The 26,373-nt window shown below is 46.8% G+C and overlaps 1 protein-coding gene across 4 annotated transcripts in view; it reads right to left on the bottom strand.

The window, feature by feature from the left end:
* Window positions 1-26,373, bottom strand: part of LPCAT3 (lysophosphatidylcholine acyltransferase 3) — a 45,838-nt gene that overhangs the window by 8,028 nt on the left and 11,437 nt on the right. For 2 of the 4 annotated variants that reach the window (XM_068107375.2, XM_068107374.1), the window contains exons 2-7: window positions 23,074-23,181; window positions 20,812-20,918; window positions 20,475-20,568; window positions 15,538-15,575; window positions 14,661-14,839; window positions 14,024-14,132 (exon numbers count right to left, since the gene is read on the bottom strand). In XM_068107375.2, the coding sequence (XP_067963476.1) occupies window positions 14,024-14,132; window positions 14,661-14,839; window positions 15,538-15,575; window positions 20,475-20,568; window positions 20,812-20,918; window positions 23,074-23,181 (635 nt within the window). The remainder of the gene's footprint in view (window positions 1-14,023; window positions 14,133-14,660; window positions 14,840-15,537; window positions 15,576-20,474; window positions 20,569-20,811; window positions 20,919-23,073; window positions 23,182-26,373) is intronic. The other 2 variants (XM_068107376.1, XM_078771466.1) reach the window with 1 other exon arrangement.

Below are 26,373 nucleotides of genomic sequence, written 5' to 3'. Positions count from 1 at the left end.
TGACTTTGGTTCATTATGGGCGAATTAACATGAGGCAGGCTAAGGAGGGTCGGGGCGGAGCCGAATGAGGGCGGCAGAGGAGCTGATGGTAAGCATGAGCCGCCAATCAGGGCTCAGAGGTTGTGGCGGCAGCACTGCGTCACAGGGCGTGGTTGGAAGGTTCGAGCGGGTTCAAGAAGGTTCGGGGCGTATCTATATAACCCATCGCGCAAAGCCCCCAGGAGGACTAGCGCGGGAGAACTGGCTGATGAACTGAAGGACTGATGAGAGGACTCGTTGACGAGCAGAAATTGAGAGATACGCGGGTGAAGAAAGACGCGCATGAACCGGAATACGCGCTATTATAAAGTGACGCTCAGTTGAGCTGGAGGCCGAGCCGCGTACAGTGCATTAAGTCACGCGAGTGATAACGGCTGTGTAACCACCGGCCGCGCTGACGTGTATTTGCCGTTCTACCTCGTCGGCTGCCCTTGTTTGGGAGACGCACTACGAGGACCCTTCCACCACCTGCTTGCCATCTTCGCGGGACGTGCTGGGACCATGGAGAGCTGGACGGGGCCGTTCCTGGACGACCACGTCGACGCGTCTGGCTGGAACATCAACCTACCTGCAATTCCCTGTGTGAGTGTGACGGGCCCGAGTCTGGGTGTAAGATAAGACTAAGTGCTGCTCTGTGTCTCTGCGTCCACCGATCACCGTACATACGTGTGGGAATAATAATTAAACCCGTGTTCTTCCTTTTCCATTCGATCGTTCTCGTGATTTCCTCATTGGCTAAGCATGGTACGAACAGAACCGCTCGAATCGGGTTCCACTACCTACAACTGCACGGACCACGTGGTACTCAATCCACTCGGTGTACCCAAATCACACGTGGCTCGTGCGAGGCTTGCTTCCCCGCTTCCGGGTGGCGCAGGGATTTAGGTACGAGCGAGACTTGGTCCCGAAACCCTACCTTGCGTTTTGCCCGGAAGAGGCGTTTCAAGTCTCTCGGTTCCGCCAAGTCCAGAAAGAACAAGGGGATTAATCCCCCCTTGGTAAGGGTAAGAAGGGCGGCGGAGAACCGTAACATTTGGTAGTCAGGAGTGGGGATTTGGAACCTGGGGCAAAATTTGGGACACCAAATTTACATATTGGCCGTAACATTTGGTGTCCGGGAGTGGGATTTGGAACCCTAACCAAATTTTTTTGGACGAATTGGCTCCAAATTACGAGCGACCAAAATTTAGTTTTTAAAATCCAAAATTGTATACTCGTACCATGGCTAGTCAAGGCGGTCGAATGCCGGTGGGGGTAGAAGATGAGGTAGACGATAAGGAAGAGTTAATGACCCAGGACCCACAGGAAGAGCTGGTAGACGAAGGGAGAATTGAAGAGGGGCCGGCAGCAAGGGTAGAAAATGGCCGCGGCTCGCACGTGGCGGCGGGGGCCAAACCCGTTGTACAAATGAGTGTTAAAGACATGCAGTTATTCATGACTCTATTTAAGGAAGAAATGAAAAAACAATGAAAAAATAGACATCCGAGGGGAGATGTTGAAAGAAATGGGGGGCAGAACCACTAGGGAATTGGAAAAGATGAGGGTGGCGTCGAAGAAGGACATGAAAAAAGCGGGGAAGGACATTGGGCGCAGGTTGGGCGAGGAGGTCGCATTGGTACGCGATGAGGTGAAGCAGTGCGAGGAGCGCGTGGAGAGCGAGCTTGGGCAGAGCGCAGCTAAATTGACCGAGGGTATAGAAATCGCGACACTGGGTGTAAAAGAGCCGACGGCCGCCGAATTGGACAGGGAAAATTCATGCGCGCCGGCGGTCGTCGAGGAAATAACTGAAATAAAAGAAATAATTGAAACCAAAGAGACAGCAGAGAAAGTAAATAAATCGCGGGAGGAAGAGATGGGATTTGCACAAAGTTTGTATTTGCATCGTGATGTCGCGCTTGCTGACAAAATGAAAAGTTTGCAGGTGCTGCTGCCGGAGAAGAAGGTCCCCAAGGTGAGTAGGGGTGTGTTTGGCGCGAATAGGGTTTTGGCGCGCTTGGGACATGGACGAAACCCGGGCGGTCGTGGAAGGTCCATTGTGCGGTGTGCGAGGGCGACTGGGGCGCGTGTGCGAGAAAAGTGTGCACCGGAGCGCGAGAGTGTGCGAGGAAAGTGTGTTACAGAGTGTGAGGGAGAATGCACACTGGAATGTGTGCGGGAAGAGCGTGTCGGAGAAGAGTGCGTTACGGAGTGTGTAACAGAGGAGTGCACACCCGAGAGCGTGGAGAAAAAGTGTGCGATGATGATTGGGTGTGTACCAGGAGAGTGCACACCCGTGGGCGTTACGGAGTACGTAATGAGAGAGTGTGTAACGGATTGTGTGGAAGGTGTGAGTGCGCCTAGGTGTGCAGGTGCGAGTACGGTGTGCGAGGGGGAATGCACACCAGAGGGCGTGAGAGGAGAGCGTGCTGTAACAGGATGTATGGAGTGTATGGGGGTGCCTCGGTGTGCGAGTGCGGAGTGGGTCGCAAGGTGTGGTGAGAACCCGGCTCAAGCATCGACACCGACCGGGGTAGCATTTAGCGCGATGGATAGCCGACGTGAGCCCTCGGTGAGTTGTGTGCGGCAGGGACCGGCGGGGATCGATGCCACGGCCGTGTCACAAGGACCGACGTGCACGATTCGTGCCGGCCCCCGCCCTGTATGGTTGGTGCCGTGCCGTGGCGGTAAAGGCGAACGGCAAGGTTCAAGGGGAGGTAGGAGATTTCGGAGCCGTGCCCCCTGGCGGGTGCGGTGCTCCGACCGTGGGCGGCTGGGCCATCGTGCGTGGGACCGCGAGGCCCTGCGCAGAGATGGAGCTCTGAACCTCGGCCCATCCATGCCTCCTCCCCTGGATCGAAAATGCCGGACGGACCCAACCTACAGTAGACCAACCACCCGCACGGATCGCTCGGCCTCTCGAGGTCGAGCCGTAATGGCGATGTATTTCTGCACGAAGAGGCTTGAGTGTAGTGGACGAATGGAAATAGTGTACCCTGCGTGTAGGAATGGTAGTTTTACCATTCCTCACATCGGGCCCATGAGCATTATATTAGGGGGATGGCAGTGATAGGCACATGGTGGTGCCGAAGATGGTTACCTCCATGGGGCATCGAAGCTAGCCGAGGGAGGGCTAGGATAATTGTTAGGAAATTAGATGACAGTAGAAGACAAAATATTTAAGTAGGGACATTGTACTGCAGAAGGGACATAGAGAGCTTATATGGATGTCGATGACGAAGGGAGTGCTTAGTTTAATGGGATGACGGGGAAGCACGAGTTTTAGGGGAAAAGCAGCTAGCTAGATGATGCTGTGTGTATGAGGAATTGTGTATGGAGTAAAAGGAATTGTGTTTGAAGTGTATGGAAAGAGGTGTGTGAGCACAAAAGGTGTGCGAGGAAAAAGGTGTGCGAGATAAAAGGTGTGCGAGATAAAAGGTGTGCGAGAAAAGTGCTGTGGAATGCTTGGTGTGGAATGCTTGGTGTGGAATAAAAGGTGTGGAATGCATGGTGCGAAGGAGTGAATGGGGGGAGATGGACCCATTCACGAAAGCCCGGGGGGGGGGGGGGGTAGTGTAAATTCAGGTAGAGGGCTCAGGTAAATTGTTTGGATATTGACACCTGTGGTGCAGGTAGTGGCAATGTAGTGCTTTGGTTGGGTGCATGAGTCAGTGACATGGCTGGGCATGTGGCTTAATTGGTGAGTATGGTTATTGGGGCACTCCGCCACTGGTAGTTTGTCGGCCAGGTGAGGCCGCAGGTAGGCTCTGGGAGCCAGTTAGGGTAGTCGTGAATTGTTGAGTGGGGCCTGAGGATCCAAAGAAAGGACCCGGGTTGCCCAATGCCAAGGTGGGCATCAGAGGGGTAAAGAGCCAGGAGGGGCCTTCCCCAGCTTAGGTAGTCGCAGGAGCAGGTAAGGTCGGGTGGCGACTTCAGTGGCGGAGGTGCGCAGGTAGTTGTACCTGCTAGTAGAGCCACACGACCCAGCCCCGAAATTGTGCAAGGGCAACACAACAACAACATGCATTTTAAGGCCATTTTCCCTGCTAGAGCGGGGGTGCAAGGGCACAGTAAGAAAAATTGGGGAGTGAGACCCAAATTCGTAGGGCACTGCAGAGTGGTCAATGGGGATTCGGTTTTTCGAACCACATAGTTTAAAGATGGCCGATTGGCAGGGTACGACCCCGGGTAGTTTAAAAGTAAATATCAGTAGTGTCGTTAGGAAGAGAAATCCCCTTCGCGCCATCCACATCCATTCACCAAGGAGGATAAAGCTCCGCACCAAGATCAAGTGAACTGTTGAGTGAGTAAGACGCATCATGACATGATGGGACATTGTGTTTGTTCCATTCCTTCCTTCCTGGGAGGGATTGGGAGACGAATTTGGCGTGGAGGGGGATATGGGAGACATCTATCTATAATTCCAGTAATCTCTGTGTGTGTGTCTGTGTGTGTGTCTGTGTGTATGTCTGTGTGTATGCGACCGCTGTTTCTCGACAACTACCGGTCCGATATACTTGAAACTTGCCAGGTATATTGCTGGGGACCCGAGGATGTGCCTTTTCAAGGTTTTAAATTAATCGGACAAGTAGTTACCGAGCTATGGCGATTTCTTTACCAAACTCCGCAAGCCGTTCGCTTTGGACCAAACCATTTCATGTAAATAGAGGGGGGGGGATTGTCACCGTACTCGCAAGCCGTTCGCTTTGGACCAAACCATTTCATGTAAATAGAGGGGGGGGATTGTCACCGTACTCGCAAGCCGTTCGCTTTGGACCAAACCATTTCATGTAAATAGAGGGGGGGGATTGTCACCGTACTCGCAAGCCGTTCGCTTTGGCTTTGCGAATGAACCAAACCATTTCATGTAAATAGAGGGGGGGGGATATAATTTTGTACGGGCATGCCCTAGTACAGTATATTAAAACAGCTGTTCACCATCCAAAACTCTTATCTTCCCCCATCCAAAACCTTGATCTTTTCTACCCCCGCTAATTTCACCCCAAATCCACTTTTTTGAAATACCAACTTCTGTCCTGGAAGACCTTGGTGTGCTTGTGTTTTTTTACATCTCCCCCCCCCCCCCCCCCCCCTTCCCATGCCTCCTCCCCCCAAGCCCTCTCCCTCCCACACATCTCCCGATGTCCCTGCTCTCAAATGTTGTGTTTGTGTGCTTCCCCTTCTCTCCCCATCTTGTCTTCCGCTCCCTCTTTTGATATATTTTGTTTGTCTGTTTGATTTGTTTGTGAAATAAATGTTAGCTCTTTCACGAGCCTCGATTCTGTATACAAAAAAAAAAAAAAAAAAAAAATTGCTTTCAATTTGTCAAAAGCCTTTTGACAGGATTCAGACCACACAAAGTTTTCATTTTTCCTCAACAAGTTGGTTAGGGGTACCACGAGCGAGCTGTAATTTACACAAAATTTTCTGTAGAACCCGGACATACCGAGATACCGAAGCAATTCTCGCTTATTGGTGGGGACAGGAAAATTGGCAATCGCTTGGGTCTTGGCCTGTCGAGGGGATACTTGACCCTGACCAACAACGTGACCGAGATATGTAACCCTAGCTTTGGCAAATTCACTTTTCTTGAGGTTTACAACAAGGTTGGCATTGGTAAGTCTAACAAACAGTTCTTTGAGATGTTTCAAGTGGTCTTGCCATGTATCACTGTACAGTATGACATCATCCAGGTAAGCTACACAATTTGGAAGACCCCTTGTAACCTGGTTCATTAACCTTTGGAGGGTAGCAGGTGCATTTTTCATCCCAAACGGCATTACCTTACACTGATATAAGCCATCTGGAGTCACAAAGGCCGAGACTTCCTTTGCCCGGTCAGTCAAAGGTACTTGCCAATAACCTTTAAGCAAGTCTATTTTGCTAACATAAGGTTCCCTGGTGTTGGGCTAGCGGCTAGGGTGCCGGCTTAGGATCCTAGGATCCTGGGTTCGAATCCCGGTCGATCGCTGAATTAACGCCAGGGGGGTTGACTCAGCCTGTCATCCTTCCGAGGTCGGCTAATTGAGTACCAGCTCACTGGTAATTCCCTGCTTGTCGTTAAAGGCGGCAAAAAGGGTTGGCGTCAGGAAGGGCATCCGGCCGTAAAACATTGCTTCAAAAAGGGGACCAAAAAAAAAAAAACAACAACAACCACGGTGCCCGAAAAGGCCAACCCCCGCTTTGCGGGGAAAAATGGCCTCTAAAGGTGGTTTATATATAAGCAGCCTTACCTACCCTGTCTATGCAGTCTTCAATTCTTGGGATGGGATACGAATCGGTGCGGGTTACCACATTCACCTTTCGATAGTCTATACAGAATCTTGCGGAACCATCGGGCTTTGGTATGAGTACAATGGGCGAACTCCAGCTGCTCTGACTGGGTTCGATGATGTCATGCTCTAGCATATATTGTACCTCTTCACGAACCCTAGCTAGCTTGTCAGGATTTAACCGATAGGGGTGTTGTTTGATGGGTCGAGCATTCCCCACCTCAACATCATGGGAAGCCAATGAGGTGCACCCAGGCTCATCGGAACAAAGATGGGCATACTCCCCAATTAGAGCAATTACATCAGATCGTTTATCCTCAGGAACATGAGCTAATTCAGAGTCCAAATGTGTCAACACCTCCGAGTTTGATAGCTTAGCCCCCAAGGGTTCTCTCTCCGGTTGTTGCATAGCGACGCTGTCGGATTCGCTAGAGTCAATATCTGGATGGTTTATATGACCTACCAACTTAGCTAGCCCAACTGGCCGACCGAGGTCGGCCTCACGCTCATAGTACCTTTTAATCATATTAACATGGCACACCCGGCGGGGTTTCCGTCTGTCATGGGTCCGCACCACGTAGTTCACCTCACTCAGCTTCCTTTCGACCACGTAGGGACCGCTAAACTTCGTCGATAGTGGCTCCCCAGGCAGAGGTAGTAAACTAGCACCTTGTCTCCAGGCCTAAAATTACGAGCTATCGCCCTCTGGTCAAAACGGGCCTTCATCACTCGCTGAGATACTTTCAAATGCTCCTGGGCGACCTTGCAGGCGGTGGTAAGTCTTTCCCGGAAAGCACATACGTAGTCCAGAAGGTTAGGGTTCTCAGTCTCTTCGATGAATCTCTCTTTTACTACTTTGAGGGCCCCTAACCTCATGGCCGTACACCAACTCAAATGGGCTGAAACCCGTAGATTCATTCGGGGTATCCCTGGTGGCAAACAACACAAAACATATTACGTTATCCCATTCTTCAGGATACTCCATACAATATGCCTTCAACATAGATTTCATGGTCTGGTGGTATCTCTCAAGGGCTGGGACTGGAGGTGGTAGGCCGACGACTTTAACTGCCTGATCCCTAGCTGGTGTATGACTTCTTGAAATAGACCAGACATAAAATTCGAACCTTGGTCAGACTGCACCTCCTTTGGCAAACCATATCTGGTGAAAAACTGAACCAAGGCATCCACCACCACCTTAGCAGTAATCCTTTTTAAGGGGACAGCCTCAGGGAATCTAGTTGACATGTCCATTATGGTTAACAAATGCCCCGATTTAGTTCTTGGTAATGGACCAACACAATCAATCAGTACTCTACTGAAAGGCTCCTCAAAAACGGGTAGGGGTACAAGGGGAGCTGGTTTCATTGAGGGCTGGGGTTTCCCTATCATTTGACAGGTATGGCAGGTCTTACTGCCACTATGTCCTGGTGCAACTTAGGCCAATAAAAATGTGCCAGGATCCTAGCCTGAGTTTTCCTGATTCCCGCATGTCCGGCCATGGGAATTTCATGGGCCAGCCGTAGAATTTCAAGACGATAACGGGGTGGTACCACTACCTGGTGTACCACAGACCAATCGCCACTGGCTGGAGCACGAGGGGGTCTCCACTTTCTCATTAACACATCAGATTTCACATAGTAACAGTCTGAGACTTCCTTAGCTTCCAACTCCATCATCTGAGGTCTCTTAGTACAGGATCTGCCAGCTGGTCCTTAACTAGTGAAGAATGATTCAACACAGGCACACAAGAAGCCCCATTCCCTATCCCTTCATCGCTGGTTAAATCATTGAAAAACGTCTCCGCCAACCACACCTCAGAATCTGGTACAGTTGTCAACTCTATGTCAGTCTGCTTCTCTTTCTGCGTTTGGGATCTCGTCACTACACAAGCAGGGAAAATACCGGGGAACTCCTCTTGCAAATCCTCAGTCTCTTGCTGAACTATAGGATGTATGGAAACTACTGGGGAACCACCAACCCTATCCCCAGCCAAATCATTTCCCAATAGGAAACTAATACCTTCTATGGGGAGAGTGGGGACTATTCATACTGTCATGGGTCCTGTGATCAGACTTCAAGTTCACCCTTTGGGACTGGGACAGTAAGGGGACTGGGACATAACGACCTGCAATGCCCTGGATTAAGGCACTCGCTTCCACCGAACTACTCAAAGTCAATGGTAAAATATTGGACAACATCAACGACTGAGCTGCCCCAGTATCCCTCAAAATAACGACGGACTTGACTTCCCCATCCCAAGACACTTGGTCCTTGGACACAAAAGGTTTATAACGGTCCTGTCCGGGGCTCGTAAAGTCAGCAGTATCCTCAGCTTTAACTGAAAGGGCACAATCACGGTGACTGTCCACTTTGGTTCGAACCAATGCAATAGGTCTAGCGGAGCCTCCCTGCTTCTCCTCCCTTTGCAATTTCCAACAATTGGACTTTAGATGTCCCCTCTGTTTACAGTAATAACACGTTGGGGCCGTTCCCCGGCGAGATGCCTGACTCGACCACTCCAACTGTCTACTCAGAGACGGCTGCACCAATGGACCCCTATGGTCGGTCCAATTCCCCTCTGACTGGTCCTCACTAACCCCCTTCTTGTTATCCCAGGTAGTACCATAATGAGGAAAACCAAAGCCTCTCTTATGGGTAAGTTCATAATCATCTGCACCAACAGCAGCTTTTTTCAACTCACCAACCTTATGATCTGTAAGGTGTGACCTAATGTCCAAGGGGATACTGTTCCTAAACTCTTCCATCAAGATAACCTCCCTTAGATTACCATAGGTCCTATCCACTTGTAGAGAATGATACCACCGATCAAAACACATTTCCTTCCCCCTCGCAAATTCAACAAATGTCTGCCCAGCCTGTCTTTTCAGGGTTCGGAACTTCTGCCGGTACGCTTCCGGAACTTGCTCATAGGCTGACAACACAGCCTTTTTAACAGCCTCATAATTCTCTGACTGATCCTCCGACAGAGCTGAATACACTTCCTGGGCTCTCCCTATGAACCCACTTTGTAGTAGCAGGGTCCAGTATTGTACGGGCCACTGAAGACGTTTTGCTATCTTTTAAAAAGACAGAAAAAACGTTTCCACCTCCTCCTCGTTAAACTTGGGAACAAGCCTAATGTTTCGAGCCACATCAAAGGAACGGGGGAGATCATTTTGACCCCCACCTGAATCGATGGAAACGGGTTGGGCCGGTCCCACCTGCATTTCTAATTTTCTTAACTCAAACTCTCGTTCTCATTCTTCTTTTTCTCTTTCAAACTCTCTTTGCCGTTCCTTGTCTTCTAACTTTAGTCTGAGCTGTCTTTCTTCTGATTCCATCCGGGCCAATTCCAAGGCTTCACTCCTCAATCTTACCCACGGTTCTAAACCCGTGTGACTGACAATAGCCGAAACAATCTCCGCCTTTTTCATGCTAGATGTCCCACTAACTAGTCTAGTAGGAAGACTAGGTCCCCCTGCACCCCCCGGAGATATACTTCTAATCAGTGTTTCTAGATTGGAAAAAATGTGTAGAAAATGACTAGCTATGGCCCCAAGCTGAAAAAATGTCCCACATACCATTTTTATGCAAATTACTGCTGCAAATTTTATGCAAAATTATGCAAATTTTATGCAAATTTTTGATGAGGAGTAGAGTTGAGGGGTCTTTGAGGGCTTCATCGAGGTGCTCTCGGTTGCAAGACTGGGTCATTCTGAGAAGCACAGCAGGGTCAGAGATCATGATGTTCTCCTCCTCAGTGAATCTCTCCATCAACAGCCTCTCCATTGCCTCACACACTGTTTTGAGGCAAAAGAGGGACTTTGCGTAGGCCTTTCCACTGAGAACACCTTTGAGAGATCCACTTGTTACTAGTTGTGCCTCAAAGAGAATCTCTGCATATCCAGAACCACGCATCTTGTGTCCAGTGAGCATCCCGATGTAGTTCATGGATGTGTGGAAGGGTCCAATCGTTACTACATGACTAGCAAATTCATTTGGCCAGCGCCAGATGATGGGAAGGGCTTTCATGCAGACACCCAGATCAAATGTATTCAGGACCCATCTCTGACCCACCTCAGCAGTTGCTGCCTCGGAACGCTTCAGTAGCTCACGAACAACTGCGTTGTCTGTGATCGGTCTGTGCCTGGTGCCTGCATGGCATGGCAATGGCCTGCAGCCTGTGCCTGGGCTAGGGGGTTTCACCTCTGCAACTGGTTCTCCCCCACCCAGCAAATCAACAGTCGACTACTGCACGCCTATCCACCAACCGATCACAGACAACGCAGTTGTTCGTGAGCTACTGAAGCGTTCCGAGGCAGCAACTGCTGAGGTGGGTCAGAGATGGGTCCTGAATACATTTGATCTGGGTGTCTGCATGAAAGCCCTTCCCATCATCTGGCGCTGGCCAAATGAATTTGCTAGTCATGTAGTAACGATTGGACCCTTCCACACATCCATGAACTACATCGGGATGCTCACTGGACACAAGATGCGTGGTTCTGGATATGCAGAGATTCTCTTTGAGGCACAACTAGTAACAAGTGGATCTCTCAAAGGTGTTCTCAGTGGAAAGGCCTACGCAAAGTCCCTCTTTTGCCTCAAAACAGTGTGTGAGGCAATGGAGAGGCTGTTGATGGAGAGATTCACTGAGGAGGAGAACATCATGATCTCTGACCCTGCTGTGCTTCTCAGAATGACCCAGTCTTGCAACCGAGAGCACCTCGATGAAGCCCTCAAAGACCCCTCAACTCTACTCCTCATCAAAAATTTGCATAAAATTTGCATAATTTTGCATAAAATTTGCAGCAGTAATTTGCATAAAAATGGTATGTGGGACATTTTTTCAGCTTGGGGCCATAGCTAGTCATTTTCTACACATTTTTTCCAATCTAGAAACACTGATTAGAAGTATATCTCCGGGGGGTGCAGGGGGACCTAGTCTTCCTACTAGACTAAACCCCAAGATGATCAGCTACAGCTCGTAACTCTACCTTACGTAACAGTTCTAAATCTTGCACTGATAGCCCCTTCTTCTCCAAAAATTCCTTCACTTCAAAATCCATCTCCTCAGCCATGGTGTACGACTGCAGTAGAAGTACCAGCACCGTAAACAAAAGTCAAATTATCTGCCAATGAGAAAACTTACAAATGCAGGAAAAAAAATAAAAATCCAAGACAGGTATCATATAAATCAGATCCCAGACGAGCCCCCAATTTGTTATGGCCTGAAGCACACCAAGCCAAGCCTTCAATCACACTGTCTTTATTTATGGATTATCACACGAAAATCTCTTTCTACACATAAAACAAAGAAGGGAGAAGAGAGGGAAAAACCAGAGCAGGCCGGTCCAAGAGTAGGCCGGTCCAAGAGTAGGCCGGTCCAAGAGTAGGCCGGTCCAAGAGTAGGCCGGTCCAAGAGTAGGCCGGTCCAAGAGTAGGCCGGTCCAAGAGTAGGCAGGTCCAAGAGTAGGCCCCAAGGCAGGCCCACCAGTAGTAGGCCCCACAGCAGGCCCCACAGCAGGCCCAACAGTAGGCCCCAAGGCAAGCCCAGCACGAGAGGGTAGGAGTAGGCAAGTCCACGTGTAGGCCCCAAGGCAGGCCCAACAGTAGGCCCCAAGGCAGGCCCAGCACGAGAGGGTAGGAGTCGGCAAGTCCACGAGTAGGCCCCAAGGCAGGCCCAAAAGAGAGGGTAGGAGTAGGCAAGTCCACGAGTAGGCCCCAAGGCAGGCCCCAGTGGTAGGCAGCCAGAGTTCGATCAACGTCACCCTTCAGGTGGAGAGATTGCAGCTTGACACTCTACAACCCCCGAAAAAGCACTCTGCCATAAGCCCTCCTCCAAAATGGCCACTCACTCCTCTGAATCACCTTCCTGGCCACGCCCCCACCCCACAGCCAATCATAGGCTTTATACACATGGACCAAACCACTTGGTCTAATTCACAGGGGGGTGTGGGGGAAGGAAGAAGAAAAAGATCACAAACCGTAACAATGCACATAAATTATACCAACACATCACCTCCAAACTTGGAGGCATCCGCATGGTACTCAAGTCTTTGCAGACTGAGATTAAAGTTCTATGGTCACAAATAGACAAAGGCAGAGATGTCGATCTCGATTTCGCCCTTATTATGGGCCTTATGGGGCCTTTTTTTTTTTTAAATATAATAAAACAAGAGAAAAATGACCACAGTGTGGTCACCATCTGTGATGTGTAGAATCATGAGAATATCCGTTGCAATATGCACTACCAAATTCGACCAGTCATTAAATTACCTCATACCAACACACGCCCGAGTGTATGCGCATGCGCTATTCAAAAAGGCACCCCAACAACAAGAACAACAACGTGGTCCTCTCATAGAGTTGCTCGTCGCAGCTAAAAAGGTAAAAAATCAAACATTTAAACAGCCTTGGACGTGCACCTTGACCCCACAGGCAAGGCACACCGTCTATAAAGACTGTCCCATTGGCATACACATGCACCTCAACCCAAAGGCTGAAGCACATGGTCAATCAAAACACGTGCATCCTGACCCCAAAGGGCCAGAATGCATGGTCATACAATTGGACCCCTCCTCCAGCTCCATAGGAGTGAGTCCCCACGAACTCGACATCATGCCGTCCCGAAGAGGGCTTATTTTCCCCTCATCAGGACAACATACTGCGAATTGTTTATTTGTGACCAATCTAAACCATTAATATACACAGGTTGAACCCCCTAATTTGACTGGGAAGCAAGGCACAGATTGAGTCTCACCCCAGGAATTTACATTCAACCTGTTAGCAACAAGTGCAGCCTTGTACTTGTGCAAGGCTGCACTTGTTGCTAACAGGTTGTGCGGCAACTGTACAAATTCAAAATCGTAATTGTATTCACTCAATTCCAAATGTCATTCCAATCATAAATTGATACTTCAACAAAATACTGTTTTAAATGACAATATTGTATTGAGATATTGTCAAACCAGCTCATTGCAGTCATCTGTCTACTTCCGGATTTGCGGCAGGTTCGTATCGAGTTAATTTCAAAATCATAATTTTATTGAGGAATTTTTGAAACCTTCTACCTACCTTACAAAATCCACTGGAACCCTAAAACGTTCCACAGGAGGTTTGGTGGGGCTAGCCCCAAAACTGAGGGAGTAGTTTGGGGACGGACAGACACTCCTGTTTTATAAAATAGATATAATCTGTTGTGCCTTGAAACGCTCCTCAGGGAGGAAAAAAAATTAAGTAAAAGTTCCTTCATATTAATCCAAACTTATGGGAAAACGATATTTTTTCAATTGGACAATAGATTGAACCAGGTGGTCTATATGCAACAGACCGCTGCCTCAATTTCTCCTGATGTTTTTTTTCCCTTGCTGTTAAGAAATATATAACCCCCCATTTTAAAGCTCTTTCAACCAACACAAGAATAAAAGCTTCCTTTTTCTTTTCTTTTTTACATCATGGTATTTTTACCACATGGTTCTGCTCGTGATATATAAAGTGGAAAAAAGCATCAAAATATCAGAAGGAAGGAATCTTGTCACTATAGACCTCTTGGTGGTAAGAAATGTAATTAGAAGCCGCGTACCATTTGGTGGGTCTTGAAGTTGCTAAGAGTACGTTTGTACAACTTTTTGAAAGGCCCGCGTGTGACAACAAGGGTCAAGGTGGAGTAGTAACATTGATGGGGCCAAGAGAGACACAAGGGTGAGATATAGTGGAAAAAAAGGTTCACCAACCTGGTAGTCAGAGCTGAGCAGGTAATTGTCCGGAAAGCGTACCGAGGCTATGGCGAACACGGTGATGTACAACATACCAAGTGTCAGGCGCTTGAGGGCCGGCCACAGACTGTACGGACAGGGCGAGATGCCCAAGGATGTGTTTGGGAGATTAAAGGTTTGATTAACATTGATTAATGCAGGTGCGTGGTCATACTGCAATACCACTTTGTGTTAAAACCTCCAATAACTTTTCCATCCCTTTCCATCATGCCACATCCCTCTAGGTATAAAAGGTATGTACACCTGGCCAACATGTTGTACAGAGCGGATCTCGAGCGTTTCTACAGTTTTCGAACGACAAAGCACAACCTGCATCCATCCATTGGCAGACTTTATGTGGATTTCCTTGCTTACTGAACCCTCATGCAGATGAGCTCCACCTCCTGTACCTTCACATTGGCCAAAAGTACAGACGTGTCAGACATTTGTCATGACACACATAACACAAAGGGTAACCGCTCAGGATATCACTTTGCTCACCACATGGAGATGAAAACCCATCAACCCAATATCTACAAGTTAACACTACCAGTTACGGAATACGAAGACCATCCGGTCTATGTATCACAACCCTTCCCATGAGATTTGTCCTCACCTTCTGGGAGGATGGCCTTGTTGGTCGGTGAGGCGGCTACACACCAGATCCCGAAACCTGCGCAGGCCAAACTGAGGCCCAACCAGGAATCCACCAAAGAAGAAGGTGAAAGAGAATAGTTCTTTACAAGTGGGTGGCTGTGAAACCGCCATGACAGCCTGCTCGGCAGTCAGCTTGTCCTGCAGGTCATCCACTGCAATTGGTCTTGCATTTTGTGTGGCACAAAAGACTCAATTTAAAAACACAACTCATGGCAACATCATGGGGAAAACATTTACTGGACCTGTGGTCAACTTACCCTGTATTACCTGCTGGGCACGATGCGGTGGATGGGACTAATGTGAACCCTAAGCATCCACATATTTTGCCTCTCACCCTGTACCTATGTCATGACCCAATGAAAACAAACTCTGAACATGGTTCTGAAAGTAAACAATTTAGGCCGAAGTTTCTCTCAGTGACGAGATGTGCCACAGCTTGCCCCTCCCCCTCCACGAAAGCCTCATCTGACCTCGCAGTTCATAATTGACCAAAAATGGTGCAACTTGCATGACAATAACTCATTGAAGACTTTCAGGACCACTGCTGCACCTGTGGGTCATGTCCGAGCGGCTGTCACGGAATTGTGATGGAGTGAGTGCAAGTTGTCAGAAGGTCGAGCTCGATATACCAGGACGAGCATGTCCACTCATTTAGGGGAAGAAACAAAACTCGTACAACAGAACTACCAAAACGATATCACGTAACACGACACTGCTAAAGGGTCAGTTACAATCCCTAGCGTTCAATTGGATGGTGTGAGGTGCGGCCCAGTATGTTACCGGAGTATGCAATATGGCCCAAACCACAGCAGACTGGAAAGGTCAAACATACTTACTTTTGGCTTCCCTCCATCATAGTAATCAAAAGCCACACCTGTTTGGCACAGACATGAAGGAATGTAAGAGGTTGTCTTAAATGAAAGAAATATATAAATGAATAAAAGACAAGTACAGATACATTCAGAGTACACCAACCCCGTGCCAAATAAAGAAATATCCTCCAGCACGGCATCGCCGGGGCACCTGTGGCGCCCGGCGATGCCGCCGTGCAGTGCATAGAAAATGTATTGGGAGGGAGAGGTGCACAAAAAATTGATTGATTAATTGCATAATTAAAATCAATACATAATGATCGTAAAATATTTTCTTAATCAAATTTTTTTTTTTTTTTTTCCCACACAAGATCGAGGCTCATGCAAGAGCTAACATTAATGACAAAAAAAAACAACTGGACACAAGACAAAATAAAGGGAGCGGGAGACAATATGGGGATAGAGGGGGAAGCACACAAGTGCAACATTTGAGAGCAGGGACATCGAGAGATCTGTGGGAGGTAGAGGGCTTGGGGGGAGGTGGCATGGGAAGGGTGGTGGGGGGTGGGAGAGGTTAAAAAAAACACATGGACACTGCTAGGACTTCCAGGAAAGAAGTCGGTATTTCAGAAATGTGGATCTGGGGTGAAATAACGGGGGTAGAAAAGATTAAAGTTTTGGATGGGGGAAGATAAGAGATGGTGGTGAACAGCTGTTTTAAGAACCTGGAGTGACGAGTGGGATTGAAGAGAGTGAGGGAGTTTGTTCCAGAGGCGGGAGAAAAGAGGAATGAAAGAGTGAAGGTGAGCAGAGAGTCTTGATTTTAGCAGTTTCACCAGAACAGGGTTGCTGGCAGATCTTGTGCGAGCTGTAGGAGTATTTGGGGGACAGAGCACAGACAGAGCTGGGGGAGCAAGGCCAGGGAGGAGTCGGTAGAAGACAGAAAGCCCACCAACCTGCCTGCGGTGAGTTAGTGAAAGGCCCTCGAAGTTAGCTTCATCGCGGGAGATTCCAATGATTCTGAAAGCTTTGGTTTCAACAGCGTGAAGCCGAGCTAGGTGTGAGGCAGGAGCACCAGCCCAGAGGGGAGAGCAGTATTCCATTGAGCTGCGGATGAAAGCCTTTTATGTGGCGAGGAGCTCAGGTGTGCCAAGGAAGGACTTCACATGACGGAGGATGCCGAGTCGGCGACTGGCATTGGAGGCCAGCTTGGAAATGTGGTTTTCCCAGGAAAAATCATGGCAGATTGTAAGACCCAAGAGCTTGAGTGACACAACAAGGAGAGGATTGTTGAGAAAGTAGATGGGAGGGTTGTCCCGACGGTCTTTTCGGAGAGACATACAGTCACGTGAAAAAGTAAGTACACCCCATGTAAAGTTTTGACTTTTTCAACATATTTCAATAAACAGCTATTTCATCTTCATTTCAACAATATTGACAGATAAAGGTGATATAATATAACAAATATCATGAAACATTTACATTTTGTAGTCCATTGTTTAATTTAAATAAACATAAATTTCGCATGTGGAAAAAGTAAGTACACCCTTCGCTCTAATAGGTGGTGTTGCCCCCTTTGGCAGAAACAACCTCAAGTAGACGTTTCTTATAACTGTCTACCAGTCTCTGACATCGACTGGGAGAAATTTTTGCCCACTCCTCCATGCAGAATTCTTTCAGCTGTGCGATGTTTGAGGGGGTTTCTTGCATGCACAGCTCGTTTCAAATCCCCCCACAACATCTCGATGGGATTTAGATCCGGGCTTTAACTTGGCCATTCCAGAACCCTCCATTTCTTTCTTTTCAGCCATTCCTTGGTGGATTTACTGGTATGTGTAGGGTCATTGTCATGTTGCAAGGTGCACCTTCGGTTGAGCTTCAACTTTCGAACAGATGGCCTCACATTATCCTCAAGCACCCTCTGGTGCAATGAAGAATACATAGTGGATTCTATGATGGTGAGCTGCCCAGGCCCTGATGCAGCAAAGCTGCCCCAAACCATAATATTTCCACCACCATGCTTTACAGTTGGTATCAGGTTCTTGTGGTCAAATGCTGTCTTTGGTTTTCGCCAAACATGTCTTCTGGTGCTGTGGCCAAATAGCTCAACCTTTGACTCATCTGTCCAGAGCACATTGTTCCAGAAGTGCTGGTCTTTGCCTAGGTGTTCATTGGCAAACTTTAGTCTTGCCCTGATGTTCTTTCTGGACAGCAAAGGTTTCCTCCTGGCACACCTGGCATGTAGATCAAATTTGTGCAGCCTCTTTCTAATGGTAGACTCGTGCACTTTGACATGAACAGTGGCAAGAGCTACCTGTCGGTCCCGTGGTGACATTCTGGGGTTCTTAGAGACTTCTTTCAGCATATTGCGGTCTGCTCTCGGGCTGAACTTGCTGGGGCGGCCTGGCCTGAACAAGTTGGCAGTTGTTTGGAATCTTCTCCACTTGTAGATGATCTTCTGGACAGTCGAATGATTGATTTCAAATTGATTGGAGATCTTTTTAAATCCCTTTCCAGACTCATAGGCATCTCTAACCTTCTTTCTGAAGGCCTCAGAGAGCTCTTTTGATCTAGGCATGGTGACGCTGCACACTTCAACAACAAAGAGCAAACCAAACTAAATGTCTGAGGTTTAAATAAGACAGGTTCCTCCAAGATCCTCTCTAACAATGTATTAATCATTTGCACCTGAGCTGGTGCACCTGATTCTAATTTTAGGTGTTTGAAGTAGTGAAAAATGTAGGGGTGTACTTACTTTTTCCACATGCGAAATTTGCATTTATGTTTATTTAAATTATACAATGGACTACAAAATGTAAATGTTTCATGATATTTGTTATATTATATCACCTTTATCTGTCAATATTGTTGAAATGAAGATCAAATAGCTGTATGTTGAAATATGTTGAAAAAGTCAAAACTTTACATGGGGTGTACTTACTTTTTCATGTGACTGCAGTAAGAGTGTGAGATTTGTCAGGATTGAAAGACATGTTCCACTTGTTTGACCAGTCTGATTTTTTCCAGGTCTGCAGAGAGTGAGGAGGCTGCAGACTGCCGATCTGAGGGATGAGGTATGGAGAGGCACAGAGTGGAGTCATCAGCAAAGAGATAGAGAGGATTTTCCAGAGAGTCAGAGAGATCATTGATGAAGACCAGAAAAAGCACAGGGCCCAGAACACTGCCTTGGGGAACTCCAGCCTGAACAGAAAGGGGAGATGAGAGAAATCCATTCAGGGCCACATGTTGACTACGACCAAAGAGGATGTCCGCAAGCCATGCATGAAGATTTCCATGGATACCATAGGAGGAGGGTTTGGTGAGCAGAGTGGGGTGCGAGACCGTATCGAAGGCATGTGATATGTCAAAGGAGACAGCTCTAATTTCCTATTTGACATTAAGGACCTCCATCCATTGTTGAGACAGCAGAAGCAGCATGTCCAGAGTAGAGTGACCTGTTCTCAATCCAAAAATTGGCTAATAGCATACGTAAACCACCAGTGCATCATCCAAAGCTGTAACTTTTTGAAAATTAATTAAGTCATTAATCGAAAAAACAATTAATTAATTGATTAATCAATAAATAATTCATCGATTAATTTATTAATCAATAAATCAAAAATATCCTTTACAGCCACATCACTTGGTCACTGTCGTGTCCAAATATCAGCTTCTTAGCTTACAAGGTGCCTGAGATATTGCCCAGATGAGAAATAAATAAATAAATGATTAATAATGAAAATGAATTATAATCGTAAAAAAAATTAAAGAATTAATCAATTGCCTAATAGAACACACAAACCACCACCATTTCATCCGAATCTGTAACTAAAAAAAAAATTAAAAAATTGTCATTAATCGAATAATTAAATAATTAATCGATTAATTGATTAATCAATAAATCAAAAATAGCCTTTACAGCCAAATCACTTGGTCATTGGCATGTCCAAATATCAGCTTCCTAGCTCTAAAGGTGCCAGCGATAATGCCCAGAAGAGAAAGGAAATATAACCTTTAGAGGCCATTTTTCCCCACAAGGCGGGGGTTGGCCTTTTTCGGGCACCGTGGTTGACTGGTTGTTGTTGTTTTTTTGGTCCCCTTTTTGAAGCAATGTTTTACGGCCGGATGCCCTTCCTGCCGCCAACCCTGTTTGTCGCCTTTTACGACAAACAGGGAATTACCAGTGAACTGGTACTGAATTAGCCGACCTCGGAAGGATGACAGGCTGAGTCAACCCCCCTGGCGTTAATTCAGTGATCGACCGGGATTCGAACCCAGGATCCTAGGATCCTAAGCTGGCACCCTAGCCGCTAAGCCAACACCAGGCTGAGAGAAAGGAAATATATAAGTACTTAATTAATCGCTAATAATTAAATAACTAATCAATTAATTGATTAATCAAAAAACAAAAAATACAGTTTTTGCCAAAGTACTTGCTCACTATTGTGCTGAAATTTCAGCTTCCTAGCTCAAAGGATGGCTGAGATATCACCCAAACAAACAAACAAGAAAACAAACAAGAAAAAAAGAAACTTGAGTGTAAACTGAGTACTCCCTTTCAGTGTGCGTCATTGCCGGGCCCCCTTCAGTGCCCAGCAATGACATCATGCAGCGCCTGGAGATGGCATAAGAAAGGAGCGGTGTACAATACTTTTTCCAGATTATTGCACGAGATCATGAGAAACACCAAATCCAATTCTCATACTCTCCGTCACAGATACAAGGCATTAATTAACTAAACGAACTCACCCATTATCCTTTCTACAATCACCGTCACCATCACCAAGGAACGTCATTTGCCACAATCTCTCTGCTCTTCCCTCAACTATGTCATTTACAAATCACGGCCCACTAAATCACAACCCAATCAGCTACTAGCATAGAAGGTGATCCCAAGGGCCTATCCAATAGAAAGCAAAGTTCCAAGATGGTATGACAATTGGGAAAGTGAAGAGGCATACCAATCAACTTGAGCGCGAGCACACACTGAGGCATTGTCCAGCTAATGTCATAGCCATCGGTTGCCGTGTAGTAGTAGCCCAGCAACAGGTATGCCTTAGCAAGGGGATCAGTGATATGCGACGAGAGAAATGACGAGGAAAGAAAAACAAATAAGATTTGATATCAATTTAATGGCACAAACGAATGCTGTAAAGAGGTGTTAAATCAGGTAACAGGGTGGGACCAAACCCAAAGGGGTGGGGACAAAGACCAAGAGGGCGGGAACAAAGACCAAGAGGGTGGGGACAAAGACCAAGAGGACGTGGACAAAGACCACAGCAAAAGTACATTTCCCACCATTTGAAAGGTTAGCGTGATGGCCACAAGCATGGCTGTCGGTCCAAGAACGTGGATAAGTTGCCACTGCAGCATGACACAGATAGCAGGGTGTACCAATCCCCAACCTGCACACACAAGCACACAACACTTGAATGAACAAAGTACCTCGTCAAACAACAACAACAACAACAACAACAACAACAACAACATGCATTTTAAGGCCATTTTCCCTGCTAGAGCGGGGGTTAGCCTTGCGGTCCCCATGACAATCTTCTCCATCTTGCCCTATTTTCTGCATCTCTCCTTGTTTACCCCCTTGCCCGCATTTCTTCTTCGACCATCTTTAGCCAAGTCTTTCTCAGTCTTCCCCGTCCTCTACTTCCTTCTACATTCATTTCCATCACTCTTCTCAACCAGTCACTTTCATCCTTCCTCAACACATGACCAAACCATCTCAACCTGTTCCTCTTCACAGCATCAATCACAGGCTCTATTCCCATCATCTTTCGCAATTCATCATTTGTTTTCCTCTCTCTCAACGATACACCGCACATCCATCGAACCATTCGCATTTCCACCCTTTCCAGCCTTCGTTGCTGCTCTACGTTCATTACCCATGTCTCGCTCCCATAAATCATAACACTTCTCACACATGCAGCATACACCTTTCCCTTCAGCTTCAACGACACTCCCCTCATCAGCACGCCACTCAGTTCCCGAAACTTCTTCCATGCACATCTCACTCGAGCAACCGTTGCCGAATCTGATCCACCTTCTCCATTCAGCATGTCTCCGAGGTAGCAAAATGTTTTCACACCTTCCAGCTTCACGCCATCTCCAAGATCCAAGTCAACATTGTTTTTTTCTTTTTTGTATACTGAATCGAGGCTCGTGAAAGAACTAACATTTACTTCACAAACAAATCAACCAGACAAACAAAATATATAAAAAGAGGGAGCGGAAGACAAGATGGGGAGAGAAGGGGAAGCACACAAACACAACATTTGAGAGCAGGGAGATGTGTGGAAGGGAGAGTGCTTGGGGGGAGGAGGCGTGGGAAGGGAGGGGGGGGGGGGAGGAGAGAGAAGTATAAAACACAAGGACACCAAGGACTTCCAGGACAGAAGTTGGTATTTCAAAAAAGTGTAATTGGGGTGAAATTAGCGGGGGTAGAAAAGATCAAGGTTTTGGATGGGGGAAGATAAGAGATGGTGGTGAACAGCTGTTTTAAAGACCTGGAGGGCGGAGTGGGATTGAAGAGAGTGAGGGAGTTTGTTCCAGAGGCGGGAGAAAAGAGGAATGAAGGAGTGAAGGTGAGCAGAGAGTCTTGATTTTGGCAGTTTAACCATGAGGGTTGCAGGCAGATCTTGCGCGACCTGTAGGAATATTTGCGGGACAGAGCCCAGAGAGAGCTGGGGGGGGCAAGGCCAGAGAGGAGTCGGTAGAAGACGGAAAGACCACCAACCTGCCTGCGGTGAGTGAGTGAGAGGCCCTTGGTGTTAGCTTCATCGCGGGAGATTCCAATGATTCTGAATGCTTTGGTTTCAACAGCGTGAAGACGAGCTGGGTGTGAGGCAGGAGCACCAGCCCAGAGGGGAGAGCAGTATTCCATTGAGCTGCGGATGAAAGCCTTGTAAGTGGTGAGGAGCTCAGGTGTGCCAAGGAAGGACTTCGCACGACGGAGGCTGCCCAGTCGGCGACTGGCTTTGGAGGCCAGATTTGAAATGTGGTTTTCCCAGGAAAGATCATGGCAGATAGTGAGACCCAAAAGCTTGAGTGACAGTTTGAGTTTGAGTTTGAGTTTTCTTGAGTTTCCTCCATCTTGAGGAGTTTCCTCCATCTTGAGTTTCCTCCATCTGCAGCTCCCTCTGTGCACACCTTACATTTGAATGTAGCTGCCACACTGGTTAATGACCCTCTCAGACCACTACATTTTTGATGAACCCACTCAGCGCACATTGTACATTGAATGAAGTTCACAGAGTGTACCTTGTCAAACAGAGTGTTGAAAATGAGAACATGAGCAGAAATTCCCTGTGGTTCTATGGAAGTGATACATTTGAGGATCTTTGTGTCATCATTGCCATAGCTACGACAGCCGGGTTAGCTTGTGTATATCAGGTTACAGGTATCACATTCCGGGTGTGAAAATTCCAAGCATCATTAAAATGTGGAGATGGTACCAGGCAGTAATACCTACATATTTTTATTAATGTCTTACAAAGGTAAGAGTCAAATCAATGGCAAAATGTATGGATAATGTCACGCAAGGCCTCTCACCAAAGTTAAAGTATGCCAAGCACAGCCCTGTGAGCGTGTAGAAGACATGATGAAAGGTGGGATTGCATCCAAACAGCAACGTGCGTTGGATTGCTGCCAAAGGGTAACCTGCAAGGCAACATCGAGAGGTACAGGGCAAGGTGGCATGGTGGGGTTAATCAAGTACCGTAGAACAAATCACTTGGGGTTCTTTCACTGGTCCTGAGGCTGAACAAACAGAAGGGATAACCTGAGATCCTACTCTCGGAGTTTCACATGTATAATGCAAGTGGTGTTGTAGCACAATCAGGAAGGGCCAAAAGTCCTGCACAACACGGAGTTTGTTTTCACCAAGAACAGACATCAAGCTCCATGCTTGCAAAGAGCGCAATCACACAACACAATACCACCACCACCACCACCACCACCAACAGGGCGTTTCAAAAGTCCAAAATCATAGAAAACATTTTAAATTTCTGGGCCTTTTTGCACACTAAAGAAGAACAGGAATGGTGATTTACACCAATCAAGAGAAGGTGGAACCTGTGTTGCTGCACGTTTCAGGAAAGAGTCGGATGGAAGCACGTCAGCCGTTTCATGAAAAACACCTCACAAGGTCAATGCCAAATCAAAGATTTGTTTCAAAGTGACCGGAAGCTTTGCCGATAAACCGAGCCGGCGGTCGCCCTCGAGAAAATAATTCTGGGAATCTTTTGGTAGTGGTTGACAGAAGTCCAAAGAGATCCTTGAGGAAAATTGATGAAGAAGTTGGAGTTACATATTTTTCTGTTTTAACTACTTTAAAGCAAAACTAATTTTTTTTTAACTTTTTTTTAAAGTTACATTTGCTCAAGGGTTTCATGGAAATGATACTCAGAGAATAATGGAATTTTGTGATTGGATAAAACAAAGTTAACATTTAACCAACACAGTTATCTGCTGATATCTTTAGTGAGGAAGCTTCGTTCCATTTGACTGGTACAGTCATCCACCACAATTGCCGATATCGGAGCGATGCGCATTCTCATTTGGCCGACGAGGCTCATGTGCACAATGCTGTGCAATCCACGGGGATGGTCTTACAGGCCCCTATTTTTTAACAAAGATGATGTTGTACAGGTGCTCGCTGTATCATGATGTTGCAAGTGATTTTGGTTCCTTATTTGGACGACGTTCTCATTCAGCGATTTGAGAAGTGCGCTTTCAGCAGGATGGGGTTCTACCGTTTGATGCCTCAATCGCGCCAAGTTGTTTAGACGGGACGATGTCTTTGAGGTGGATAGGGTGCCGTGGACCAACAGGAAGGCCACCACGTAGTCCACATTTAATGCCACTTGACTGCTTTGTTTGTGCTCACCTGAAATCGGGGCTTTGTACCACGAGACCATGTACTATTGAAGATCTAGATTAAGCAAGGGGAGCCTTCACCCCACAGGCCACATATGGCCGCAGCATATTTTGGTTTGGCCAAAAGGAATGGAGGCTTCGGCCCGCAGGCCAACTGTGTCACATGGTGGTGATACTTTGTATTTGTTTGAGTGTTTGTAACATTGTATTTTGTTATATTAATGGTGTAGTATTAAGTTGGGATTGTAATGATGCTGTTTGGAATGAAAATATGCAGAGATCGAGTTTAACATTAGGAAGGTGAAAACAGTTATTTTGACTGTTTTCGTTTTTTAAAATTCCTCTTGCTTCCTGTGTTTGAAGAGTCAAAATGACTGCTGAAATGGTTCAAGATAGGAACAAGTGATCAGGTAACAGGAATTTTACCTAACATGACCTCCGGCCTTTGAGGCCATGACCCCACAATCCAATCAGTTCATCTTTACATCATTATACATACCAAGTTTGACTTGGATCCGTTGAGCCGTTCTCAAGTTATCGTGTTAACGAAAGCAGAGGAAATCACGGACGGACGGATAACCCGAAAACATAATGCCTCTAACGACTTCGGCGGCGGCGGAATAAACATTTCCAGCCTTCTTAGCGTTAAAGGAGAATGAGGAAATGCCACGAGAAAGGGGCGGGAAAGAAGGAAAGTTTTGTTTTTCACCAATCGGAACGGAAGGCCGCAACATTTATTCATCCCTCGTGCACAATTATAATAGCTTTCTTCAATCGCCTGACATCGGGTTGAGGATAACTTACGTTCAATTTGTAATTTCGCCATTTACCGCATGTGGAAACATTCGTCCGTTTCCGCATTATTTGTGCATACACCTTTCCGTTGACATCACGTTCGTCGAGACTTTTTGCTATTTTTCTGTAATAACACATTTCCTTCATCGTGGCACAAAAGAGCCAATGTCCTCTTCCCAGCCAGCACCATCACCATGGCTATCAGTATCATATTAAAGGTATATTGATTTTACACAGTACTACTCCCAGTCTTGGGGCCAGATCTGTACAGCTTTTGTGGTACCAGCAGGTGTCCTACAGGTAGGGGGGGGGGGGGGGGGGAGGGAAGTGGGGAGAATTTTCATAAAACTTCTCAAAACATCCTTTGTTGAGATTCTGGGCGCCCTCCCGTGAGTGGCCCAGGTACCAGGTACATACGATTCGCTTGTATGTATGTATGTATGTATGTATGTATGTATGTATGTATGTATGTATATATATATATATATATTGCTTGGAATATCCTTTGACAGGGTAATAATCACTAACTTAAAACTGCTTCTTTTTTTTTCTTTTTCTTTTTTTTGTATACTGAATCGAGGCTCGTGAAAGATGACATTTACTTCACAAACAAATCAACCAGACAAACAAAATATATAAAAAGAGGGAGCGGAAGACAAGAGAAGGGAAAGCACACAAACACTTGAGAGCACACAACATTTAAGAGCAGGGAGATGTGTGGGAGGGAGAGGGCTTGGGGGGGGTGGGAGAAGTATAAAACACAAGGACACCAAGGACTTCCAGGACAGAAGTTGGTATTTCAAAAAAGTGTGAATTGGGGTGAAATTAGTGGGGGTAGAAAAGATCAAGGTTTTGGATGGGGGAAGATAAGAGATGGTGGTGAACAGCAGTTTTAAAGACCTGGAGGGTGGAGTGGGATTGAAGAGAGTGAGGGAGTTTGTTCCAGAGGTGGGAGAAAAGAGGAATGAAGGAGAAGGTGAGCAGAGTCTTGATTTTGGCAGTTTAACCATAAGAGGGTTGCAGGCAGATCTTGTGCGACCTGTAGGAATATTTGCGGGACAGAGCCCAGAGAGAGCTGGGGGGGCAAGGCCAGAGAGGAGTCGGTAGGTGCTAAGGTGTCTTGGTGAAATAAATCGACGAAGAGGTAATTTATACGGAATTAACTGTATGTATGTATGT

This window comes from Myxine glutinosa, chromosome 2 (genome assembly GCF_964187855.1).
Source record: "Myxine glutinosa chromosome 2, kmMyxGlut1.1, whole genome shotgun sequence".
Lineage (NCBI taxonomy): Eukaryota > Metazoa > Chordata > Myxini > Myxiniformes > Myxinidae > Myxine > Myxine glutinosa.
The sequence above is the reverse complement of the archived record's forward strand: the minus strand, read 5'-3'. Positions and strand labels throughout refer to the sequence as shown.